Source organism: Poecile atricapillus, chromosome 2 (assembly GCF_030490865.1).
Source record: "Poecile atricapillus isolate bPoeAtr1 chromosome 2, bPoeAtr1.hap1, whole genome shotgun sequence".
Classification (NCBI taxonomy): domain Eukaryota; kingdom Metazoa; phylum Chordata; class Aves; order Passeriformes; family Paridae; genus Poecile; species Poecile atricapillus.
In genome coordinates this window covers 19,393,658-19,406,199 of record NC_081250.1, presented here as the reverse complement: position 1 = coordinate 19,406,199, position 12,542 = coordinate 19,393,658, and the positions used below count along the sequence as shown (strand labels likewise).

The 12,542-nt window shown below is 35.7% G+C and overlaps 1 protein-coding gene across 1 annotated transcript in view; it reads left to right on the top strand.

Annotated features, from left to right (window-relative positions):
• The window catches only part of PLXDC2 (plexin domain containing 2), a 253,345-nt gene that overhangs the window by 134,285 nt on the left and 106,518 nt on the right, over positions 1–12,542 (top strand). The window contains exons 3-4 of the mRNA XM_058832909.1: positions 3,025–3,171; positions 8,041–8,110. Coding sequence (XP_058688892.1) covers positions 3,025–3,171; positions 8,041–8,110 — 217 coding nt within the window. The remainder of the gene's footprint in view (positions 1–3,024; positions 3,172–8,040; positions 8,111–12,542) is intronic.

Genomic DNA, 12,542 nt, shown 5'->3' with positions numbered 1-12,542 from the left:
TTTAGTTACTGGTTTAAAACCACGACATACTCACAAAGGTTGCCAACAGTAATCCTCATAGCTGGTGCAAAGAATATCTGGAAAAATCCTTCGCTTTAATGTTGTACTGTTCCGTAGAAGAAAGGTGCTATGTACTCATATACAAACAGAATTTGGACAGAATTGTACACCTAGAGATCCAGTGGGAGATAATGCTCATATCCCCCAAATACCTGAAAAAGGAAGAAAAAAGAAAGGCTGTCTTGAAGCAGTAAGGGGTATGTTCTCTGCTTCCTCTGCATGTCCTTTCTTTCAGTAACACGCTTCTGTCTCACTAATAGATACTGAAAAGTATGTTTCAGTTTCTTTCTCTTCATAATTGTATTTTTACATAATTCTAATTATCAGAAGATAATTAGACTCTAAATCAGTCTCATAAAACTATAAAAATTATTTTCTTCATTTAATAATTTACATGCAAATTCAGTAAAATTTCTTAAACATTTTTCCATCTTCTTATGTAGTACCTACCTGCAGGGAATGGAATATATTGTGAAGCAGATACAATCAGCCAAAGAATATAAACAGATCTGACAGAATGAAAACTCGTAGGTATCTAATAATACCAATAAAATCATACTTATTGAAGAATCCAAGAATTTCATTTCCATGGTAATGCAAATTAGGAACTGTGAAAGCAGTGACTTGGAACAGAAGCTGGATCCTAACCTTACTGGGAGCTCTCAAGCTGCTCACATAAACTTCAGTAGTTACCTGTTACCTTTTGTTTCAGATTGTAAATTTACAGGTGGGATTAAGAAAAGCTGGGATGTGAGAGAGAACTAATTAATGGTATATTCATAAAATATATCTGCATGGAGGCTATGAAGAGGAATTCTGCCTTCCTTCTATCATTCAAGTAGAAGTGAATTTGTTTCCTTCCAGAATGGATAAATAATCTAAGATTATTTAATTTGAATTAAAATACAAAACAAGACTTTTTGTACACAAAATTTGGTAGACATAAGTAATGGTAGACAAAATGCCAAAATCTGGACCTGAAGTCTGTAATTAGTTTGACATACAATCTGTATGATGAATCTGCTTTAAGCATAGATCAAGATACCATTTAAAACATTCTTAAAGAGCTACCAACTAGGCTCAGTGCTAGAGACTTCTAGTTGTGGAGGTGGGGGCTTAGGTACTAGAAATTAAGTGGGGTAGTTTTATTAGCTATAAAAAAATTGAAATGCAAAAAAAAACTTTGCAAAGTTTCTACTACAGTTTGAATTTTGCATGTTTATCTGAAACAAACTGTTTTGGCAATTATTTTTTATTTGTCTCTGGAGCTTTTTCCTTGAGATTTTGTATGCCTTAAATGTGACCATTATTTACTGAGGAAATTTTTCCAGACCGATAAATTGGACTGGGAATATATTTATTTGTTTTCAAAACCTTTTAATTTGCAGTACCTCTATTGTGTACATGACAGCAATAGCTGTTTCTGTTGACGATTAAAGGAGGAAAGAATTTGGTAAGGTGGCTGGCTTTTGTCACCGTCCTGACAGTATAGTTTTAATTATGTTTACTTGCATGACTAACCTAGAGCTGGTGAAGCTGTTAGAAGTTGCTTCAGAATTGTTACTGAGATTTGCTGGACATATAAAGTACACCCTGGCATGCAAAGTACAGTAGAAGACACTGAAATTGTCAAGGAGAAAATAACCTGGTTATATCTGCAGCAGCTAAAGGTGCATCAGTAATGATGTCAATGTAGGGTCAAATCCAACTGGAACAGCATTTATGATCAATATGTTCAATCTAGGACATGAATGATGTAATTAGAATACGAGTCCTTGCCACGAATGTCTCCAGCTCAGGATCATGTCAGGAGGAGTGGGTTGTGTGAGATCTGGGGTTGTGGGGATGGGATGTCAGGTCTCTATGGCAGCGTGGCCTGATTTGAGGGTACTCCTGTGTGGCTGACTGGATACAGGAGGTACAGCAGGAGAGGAACGTCTCCTTCACCAGGGTAAATCCAAATGCTAAGTCTTCCTCTTCAATTTTCTGTGGTACTGTTTATTTTCTGAGTTTAATTTTCAAACTCTATCATCAAGGGTTTGGGAGGTTTTTTTACTTTGTCATAGAAGGGAGGAGGAAGCAAGGATAGACCTAAGAAATGCTAGCATGTACTGCTTTGATAGTATTACTTGTAGCTGTTCAGCAGAAAGCTGGCAGTGCTGTTGATTTAAATATTTTGTGGTTGCAACAGCGTGGTTTGAGTAAAGGAAGACTGGGAATCTGAGAGGAGTTTAATTTCTTGCCTCAGACCACACACTTTTTTTCTTTTTTTTCTCTTAGATAGGAGGGGTAGAGACCTTCATGGTAATTTACCAGTAATCGCAGTAAAATTTGCTGTGATCAGAGCATGACAGCAACTACCGATTTTTTTAAAAGTACAAGAATTAGGAAGATTTCTTCCACAAATATGTGTATATTTGTCTGTCTTGGAGGGGCAAATCTACAGTAAACCAAACTTTCGGAGATTTAAAATAAAATAGCATTGTAAAGCTACAGCTATTAGGAATGTTTTGGATGTTCTTAAATAGGATAGTCTAGTGAATTACATTCAGAAATGTTAAAAACAACAATTTTTTAAGGTGTTATCCGTTCTCATGGCTTCGTTACACACATTAGAGTGTGGCCGTTATTACAGGAACTGTTCATCCTGCCTCAAAAGACATCAAGCATTTTGCCATAGATTTCACTGATGTGATTATTACACAACCTGCATGATTGGTGTTTGGGATAGTGAACATTATAATCATAATATAAGATGATTGCATGAGATAACTGTCTTGTCAACAGCTAGTGGTTAGGAGCAGAGCTGTCTGCAACATAATTGCAATTTTTACTCTTTTTCTTTCATTTCTGAGTTTTTTAGAAGAGCAACAGGACACAGTATTTCAAGGGTGAGTTTTATATAAAACTAAGGTATATCTTCATTAAAATCTGTTTTTTTCTGTGGTTTTTTCCCTTTTTCAGGAGGATACAGATCATAATTATTATACATCAAGGACATATGGCCCATATGATTCTACCAGCCGAGATCTGTGGGTCAATATAGACCAAATGGAGAAGGACAAAGTAAAGATTCACGGGATCCTTTCCAATACCCATCGTCAAGCAGCAGTGAGTTATTTTATCATTTTCTTCTTTCACTAACATGGATATTTTCCCCAGTGACCCACACAGCAGCAATACTAAGTAACATGACTGTTGTTCAGAGCTATATCTTTGAATTCTAGTTAAGCTGTGTAAGTCTTTACACTATTGTTATCAAATGATTCCTTGAACTTTTTGAACCTTCTGTAACAGTCCTGCAGAGATGCCTCTTCAAATATATTAAATTTTTTCCTCTGTTCCTAAGAATCACAAACTATCAAATTGTAAACTACTCATGTTGCTGAAATCAGAGAGGAATTTTACCATTGAGTTTAACAGTAAAAGAGCTGGGTTCAGGATGAAGTTGATGAAGTTTTGTCTCTCATGTGTATGTGGTATTTTTGCATTACTGTTTTATATGTGGTGTCACGCTTATAATTCCTTTTGGGGCAGCTGATAAAGCTCATGAGAATGTCATATTGTAACAAATTATGTGATCACAATTTTAGGTTATCAGCAAATAAATAAATTGAAGTGTGAATAGCAATCATATTTAACCTATTGTAGTCATGCTGTTGGTAAAGTGGGTATGAAAATAATGGGCTTACACACTTAGAAATGGAATCAAATAATGTATGATTTAGAGATTGTATTCTTGGTTCTAACCTGTGACTAGAAGTTACATACATAGAAGAGCCAATATTACCATAGGTTAAATACAAAAAATTACAGCTCAGAACTATGGTTGAAGAGACTTGTTTCATCCATTCAGCAACTTATCTCCAAAAAAAAAGTCCTTAGGTTTGACCAGCTTAAAACAAAATCTAGTGAATGAATGCTTTACTTAAAAGTTGTACAGTTTTTAAAGATGCAGGTGTGTTTAACGGTTTTAAAGCTGAGATAATGCCCAAGTTTAATTAATCTTTTCCTTTGTTAATCTGTTTTCTCCCTGGCCCAAGCCAGGTGACTGCTCAGAGGAATGCAAGAGTCAGCAGAAAGAAATACTGTGGTATTTAAATCAGAATATAAAAAGCAGAGTGAGGTGATAAATCCAGCACATGTAACTGATAGAGAGTCCAATTCAAAAATTATATCCTTCATAGTTAAAAGACTGTAGTCAGCCAGGGATAATATAAATGCAGGGAGTTCAGACAGTTATATATCTTTGGGGCAGACTTAATAAAAGTGTATCAGCTATTTTCTTAAGACAATTTGATTCTAATGAGAAAAAGAGAACCTCAAGGGTACATACAAGTGAGGACCTCTGTTTTCTGTCTTGTCTACTTCATGTGGGTTCCTTGTGTCTATGGTGAGGGAAAAAATGGAAATATGCCAAAAGAAAAGGTAATAAATAAATTAAAAATTTTAAACCATGTTTAATGATTAGTAAAGGTAATACCCTTCCATGTCTTTGTTGTAAGCACTTTTGTTTCCAATTAGATCCCTGAGATTATGCAGCTAAAATGTCCATCCCAAGGGGGACATTTTGTTGAAGTTATTAAACTAGAGGCTAGAACAAGGCAGTATTTTTGGTCTGGTGTAGAGGATTTTGGATCAGTGTAGAGGACCATTCAGCATGGCAGATGGAACCTTGAGGGCTTCAACTGTTTCTCCCCAAAGCAATTGGTTTTCACCTTTCTCCTGAACATCAGGTGCCCCCTCTGCCTTTCTGCCAGCAGAGAAGGCTCTGGTCCCTGTTTAGCACACTGATATCCATTTCTTTTCATGCTTACCCAAATATCTTGGACTACGAACTTGAGTGGCTGCAGCCATGTCCACTGCATAGAGTTTTAAAGACCCCTTTTTCAGATCTGTTTTATATACTGCCCCCCAAAGGTTGGAAAAGTACCAGAGAGTCATCCTGTAAGGTTTTATTCCTTATTTATGCATCTATAATTAATTTTTTGTGTGTTTCCAAGTAAACAACATCCTTGTGTACTACACAACAAAGGTGTTTAACAGAGAGGTGATCTTTATAACTGTGCAAGTACAAAGTCATATATTTTGAGATCATACATACCTCAGCAGCAATCTCTTAACTTCTCTCCCATAACCTTCGCCATTACTCTTTTTAAAAGGCTATTTTGCATATCTTGCTGTGACTCAATGATTTACATGATATTTTCTAAACATCATTCTCCAATTTGACAATAGAACCAGGAGTTAAATTATTGCATGCTAAATATTAAGGAATCTATTTATGATGTCAGGGGTTCTTTGAATGCTAACAATTTCACACTCAATTTGTGTGTTTTCCTTCATTTGGAAGTAAATAATCCTGAGAGCTCCCAGAAGCTGTCAGTTGGTTTTGCTTCTACAAGAAAAGTCATAAAGACTGGAGAGAATCCTGGAGAGGATCCATGAGATGGTTTGACTTTATAAACAGCATAGTAATTGTTTGTGGAAAGTAGCAAACATATATTAATGGAACGATTGAAATGTCTAACATTACAGGATTTATAACACTAGTAGTGAGGGTGTTTTTTCAATATATTGCAAACATCTTCTTAACCATATAATAAAATTTTAGAGGTGGCTTTGATGTTCAATGTGTTTAGATTAGATATCTAAGAGTTGATTACTCAAACACTGAACTAGAATACAGGATACATCATACTTGGGAACTCAACTCTACAGGACCTCAACCTTTTCTTCCTGTCCATTCTATTATTTATGCATGGAGAAAATATTTTTATTTCAATGAATTAAAAATTCTGATATTCTTTCTTAAAAACAAGATATGCTTTCTAGCATCAAAATAAAAGCAAAATTTTAGTGACTGTTAGAATATTGTTTTTCAAAATAATACTGGAATCATGTACTGTTCTTACAGTATTATGCTAAAAAATTGGCTATGTCAAACATTTGTACATTGTCAGAATTTAAAGTATCACGTTTTGACTTAAGTCAATAGGAGGGCTATATCTGGCCTGCGTGGGAATGGGATCCAGCTTTTGTTGCAAACATCTTTATACTAATGTTTAAATTATGGAAATTTAGAAGACAGGTAAGAGTGGCACGGTTTTTACTTGAAGTAGTTTAATGGTTACTATGATTTAGAAAATTAAATAATTACCTAAAGAATAGGTAAAATGGAGGATGGCATATAAAGGAAAGAGGGAAAATTTGGTCAGAAAATTGGTAGTTTTAATGGAGTTCTTGAAATTATGTTAGGTAGAGCAAGGACATAATTTAAATGGAGTGCATTCATAGATGTAGCATATACTTCAGCAGTGAAAGCTGTAGAACATGGTAAAAGAACATTTGTGTGATTAATTCATGTGCTGTCTTTTGCATATGCCATTTTTGATTAGAAATGTTCAGTTGTACATCCATATTTATGTATATACAGAAAAGGTCATTAGAACCTACCCAGTCCAATTAACACATTGCAAATGGATGTTGCATTCTAATTAAAAACAAACAAAAAATGTGCTAATAAATCCTGTCAATTCTGTCTTCCACTTAAATGGAAAGCAAATCTAATTTAAAGTTACTGTAAGTCTTCAACTGCTAATTTCATGCTAAATAATTCTTTAAACATTTCTGGTTGATGTAAATATAATTTTTCCTGAGAGAAGTAGTATTCAGATACAATCTGAAAATAATAAACACAGGACAGAAATAATGGTAGGGAAAACAAAGACAAAAGAGTACTTTTCTCCCTTCCCCCCTTATTTTTTAAAATGTGTGGGCTGTTGCCCTTCCTTAAGTGAAGTCATCAAAAGTTGTGGTTGAGGGACAGTCACCAACAACCCATCTTCACACCAGTTTCTACTGTAGTAAATCCTCCAAAAGAAGGAATAATGGACTGTATGCTCATTTCATAGTTAGTATTTTGGCCACTGTGGAAGAGATGTGTTTTTAATGGAATATTATATTTAAACAGTGGAGATTTCAGCACTTTTATTATTTTTATATTTAACTTTTATTATTATTTATATTTAAACTGCGGAGATTTCTGCCATTGCCACTAATTTATTCAAAGTTTAACCAAGTAACACACAAGGTGATAATTATGAGTGGCCACATTCACTGAGCTTTGGGAAAGGAATGGAACAGATGGAAAAAGGTAAAGCCATAGGTAGAGAGGTAAAATGAGTTTGAATTTGAATGTTGCTTTATGGTGAGCTTAGTTGAGGAGAAGAGTTCCTTCCCCAAATTACAATTCTCTGCTATGAATTCAGCTGATAGAGCTGAATCACTTGCAGGCAGATGGAGGGAAAAAAAAAAAGGTTATTTTTAAAATTTTATTTATTTATTTTATTTTGTAATAAGTAGGTTAAGTAGAGTTTCTGTAGAATATTACTTTTCACTTCATTCCATCTCCTTGCTGACAGTATAGAGAGTTTTAGGAAATTGTGTCATATGGGTTCAATGGAGGAATTACCTTCCAATGACCAGCCTTCATCAGACAAGCACCCAGGCAGCAGCAGCAGGATGTCAGGGACAGCACTTGAATCTGAAGGCTCGTGTGAGAGCTCATGGCAGAGCAACAGAAAGGCAGCAGCCAAAGTAGCAGGCATCCTGTAAAACATAGGTATTGCTAAGGCTTTAGATATTGATGGGTGCTTTTAAGAAAGAGGTTAAACTGACAGATTTTTAAGGAGAAACACTACAAATCTTTTATTCATTTTATTCTTGTGGTTGAGATGCAATGTCTGTTCATGTATTTTCTTAAGTTTTCTGTTAATAAAGATCCACTGCTTCAAGTGTTTAAGTGCTCCTCAGAATTCTTTCCAGTTAGCTACTGGCAATTCCAAATTAAGAATAACAAGGCTCCAGTGAAAAATAAAAAGCAATGAAAGAGATATTTAAAGTGGATGACTGTTCATCTTTTTTTCCTTTACTGTTCTGCTCAATATTGATATTATTTTCTGCTGTTATTCCTTTCAGAGAGTGAATCTGTCCTTTGATTTTCCATTTTACGGACACTTTCTACGTGAAATTACTGTGGCAACTGGGGGTAAGTGGCTTTCTAACCATTTACTTTGAGTAAGATGAGAACAGTTTCTCGCAGCTATTTAAAATATTTTTTTTTCCTGCTTGAGTATGTCAAGAGATAAACTGCAGCTTTTATTTAGGAAATTTTCCTGTTAACAAAATCACAAAATATCAATATGATGAAAAACCTCCATCAGTGTAAGCTGAACTGTTATAAACCCATCTCATTTACAGCACTAATCCTTTTCTGTTCAGATATTTCCCCTGGAGCTCAGGTGTATGTGTGTTTAGCAGTTGCACTGGAGGAGAGACTGCTGGGGCCAGAACAAGAAGGGAGACAGGGTTTGCCTGCATGAGGGGAGAGGATTTCTTGCCCAAAGATGAGAAGTGCTGCTCGAAGTATGGCACGTTTCATCTGTAAGGCAAACCCATCACAGTGCATTGTCATGGTGTAGTACAGCCTCTGAAAATGTACCATGGACTTCCTCTCCTCTCTCCATGGAACGAGTGGGGTGAGAAGGGAGGTAGGGCCAGCTCTGGCAGCTCTGGGCACCACTGATGGCTCATGGTTGGGGTTCTCCCTCCCACTGCTGCTGGCTGCTGATTGAACAGGCATCAACTCCTTCTGTTCCCCTCCCACTCCACCTCCTTGAAAGACAATTTGATTCTAACGAGACGAGGAAAAGGAGATTATGTGGAAGACAACAAAAGAGAAAAATAAGGAGAATGAGTAATAGTAAAAAAAAAATGAAAAACGGAGGCAAAAGGCAGCATCATGGAGAGCACACCCAGAGGATCATCTGGTCCTCAAACATGTCCAGCAAGTTCATGGACCCTGGCTGGTCATGCTCAGCAAAGAGATGTGACAGGATAAGGAGGTAGAAATAGGAGCCACAATTCTACCCTGTCCCTGATCAAAGTTTCTCTTTCGCTTGCTATAGGGGTCCAAGTGGACTTGATCAGGGGATATTCATGTCCCACTGGAGTCCTCAGTGGGGAGGTTGTGACTAAAAGATTAGGGTAGAATTGCAGCCAGTGTCTCAACGAGAGTGGGAACTGGAACAGAGGTTCCTGTCATGCTCCCCATCAGGATCTCCATTTTGCTACCAAAGCAGAATACAAGTGATGGAAAAAAAGGTGAATAAAGGCTGATATTAAAGGTTGATTTGAAGTGGAATGATAAAAAAGAATGCAGAGATATGAAGTGACTTCAATATCAGTTTTCTCTTCTTGATCAGCAATGACATTTTGATGCTGATTTGGATCAGATGAACCAAAAACCACTGATTTTGAGATGTCTGATTTCCATTCTGCTTTGCTGTTAGTTTCATTTTGGTGCATCATCTAAATGCCCTCATCTAAGTGTCCCCTTATTCTTACTGCTGTGCTTGGTTCCTTGAAATTTCACAAAGTTCACTCTCTCCAAGTAATTATTTTTGTGTGGTCATTCTACTGAGCCTTCCCATTTAATGGAAGTCCTGAATTTTTACTGCTTTTACCACTTTTACTAATATGCTGCTCTGACCAGTTTCACCATCGTACCCAAAGGACTTGAAAGGAAAATTAATCTCCTGAGGTGAACTGTGTAGTGGTAATTTGTGAGGTACATTTTTTTTCTCTTTTGATACAGAGTAACTGGGGAATTTAAGTAGTTTCTTCTTTTGTTTTCTTTTTTTTTAAAAAAAAGTCAGAATATAAAAACGACTGTGGCTCTGCAGGATTCTTTTCTCTTGCTATTAATGGAACACTGGCTTATAATTATGCTTTTATTTTTGCTCCATTGACTAAATAAAATATTATTGCTGTAAATAGATCGATGAATTATCAAGCTATATAGGATGTTAAAATTAATCTTTCTAATGTACACCATTGACATTAGCATAGAGATATTTCTGTCTTTCATTGACATTTCCATGATTTTTCCACCTCAAAATTAAGCATGAAAAAGATCTAGCTAATAATAGATTTTAAAATGTTAAAATATTTCTTGATAAAGCTCAGTAAGTCATTCTGTCAGTCCAGTATAAGATGCAACCTTTACCACAACTCTTAAAACTTCTAAACTCATCTAGCAAGAGAAGAAGTTTTTTCTGTACTAGCTCTCTAAAAGTGTTTTGATTTGGATATATTTGCAAATTTTGTTGCTAGGCTAAGCATCACAATTCACCACCAATGATTTATGATAACAAAAGATGAATACAGGTTCCACATGCTTCATATACTCTGTGGTCTTCTATTTCTTAGTAAATAAGGTTTTACAATGGCATTATTATTATTATTATTATTATTATAGATCTGGAATACCTCCAGAGGTTATTCTGACATCAAAAGAATGACAAAGTTAATGTGCACAGACCTCCCACATGACTGATGTCCACTTTCTGGATAGTGAGACATTATTAATGATGCTAATGACAACACTACAAACTGGTTTTACATCCAAATCATAAATTAAATAACCTTCTTAAAAGGGAAGTCAAGGACAATAGCACATTAAATCCCTGTCACAATAAAAAATTTTACCCCAATGGTTTCTGCCATTCTTCATGGAGTGTGCACTGTGGTGTAGTAGAGTTTCCAAATTGCTCAGGATGATTTTGGAATCACTGTGGCTTAAAACTCAACTGTTTTTCCTCTTTAGCTAATATTTATTTCCTCTTCTGAATAGATTTGATGAGCTTATTGTGTTTAACTAAGAAAAGGAAGAATGAAAGTGAAAAGAAATAGTTTGAGGGTTTTATTCACTGTTGTCGTAGTTTGTATTTGAAAAGGCTATATATTATTATAGGAATTATATATTAGAATTGAAATAATTATTAATATTAATTGGTTCTTGGTTAGGCATTTCTCTGCCCACATTCCTATAGATAGTTCTCAAACAAGAAGCTGATTTTTTTTTTTTTAAATGAAGGTTTCTAAAGTTTGTGGCTTACAGGCCAAAAATGTGGTTATTTTTTTAAAAAGCACTTGTGAGACAGCGAGTCGTGCTGTGCGTGCCAGGAGCTGAGTATATGAAGTCTGCTTGTTGCCAGTCACTGACACCCCTCACGGAGCTCAGTGAAGCTGGGTAAACCCTTTCTTGTGGTACATCTCTCTGTGCAGTACATTAACCCTTCTCACAGGCATCCTTGAAACTGTGTGGCCCCACATCCTACTCTACATGCTGCAAGCTTCATTGCTGGCTGCATTAATTTTCCACATTCGTGGTAGTAAGCCCCTCTTGTTTATTCTCAGTGGTTTGGGTTTTTTTATTATTTGTTTTTTTAATCAGTCTCTAATTTTTTTGTGCAGTTTTATGTCAGATACTGTAAGTTGTTTATGGGCTTTTTTTTTTTCATGGCATTTTTCATTGATGTTAAATTTCTCTGTGGTATTGCAGAGAGCAGGAAAGGCCTTGCTGTGCAAGCACTGCCCAGCATTAATGAAACATAACAATAACAGTAGAAATTGAAGTGACTAGGTGGTTAAATTTCCAGATTTATAATGCTGAATATTGAGACATTGTGCCAGCTAGCATGAAGAAGGCTCCAGAAATGTGCACCTACCCTGTGTAATAGGAAATTGCTGAAGTTGAAGCAAGCAGCTGAATTTTTAAATATTGTATTAAAATCTGCTGAGATAATGTTTGATGAATCATCTTTCAGTAGAGGAATATTCCAGATGGAGGAATCGTTTGAAATAATTCTTACAGTGAGGATGCTGGCTGAGCATTTCTACCACTGTCAATGGAAAGAGTACCAAACAAAGAAAGAGAAAGCCATCCTAGCAGTAAATCCCAGTGTAATAGAATTAAAGTTGATAATTTTCTAAAACAGAAATCAAAAGCTCTTTGTTTGATTATTACTTCCTAAGGCCACATCTCATGCTTAAAAATACTTGTCTTTATGGAAGAAAGAGATCTTTGTGCATCCAAAGTTCACACAGCTTTTCATCAAAACTACAACTGTCCTACACTCTATTGACACAAGATAAGAACACAAGCATTGAAAATACTGAACTAATTTTTCTGCTGAAACCTGATGTTTTTTGATCTTGCAATGAGGAGCAGCTGTGAGGTACCTGAAAATGGTTCCCAAACCCTGACTTGTCAGGGCAATTGATTCAAGGTAATCTTTCATTTTCATGAGGAATCACACTTACTTCAGTATCAAATTCTTTTTAGGTGTACAAATGGCTTGTAGGAAAGTAGCAGAGGCAAAATATCTTTGGTTAGCAAGCTAGTTGGTTAGCTGCTCAAAAGCTGAAGTTTTATACAGAGATAACACTTTAAATTTCCTTTTGGACATAGAATGTGTATATATCATTATGGAATTCTGTTCAATTTTACTGTTTTCAATGTAGTGGGAGGGATGCAAAAAATAAGTACCAAAGTGTGGAGAATTCTAATCCAATTTCCATTACATTTTTCAGTACTTTCAAGAAAAAGGGATCAATGATAGAGAGACAGTAGGCTG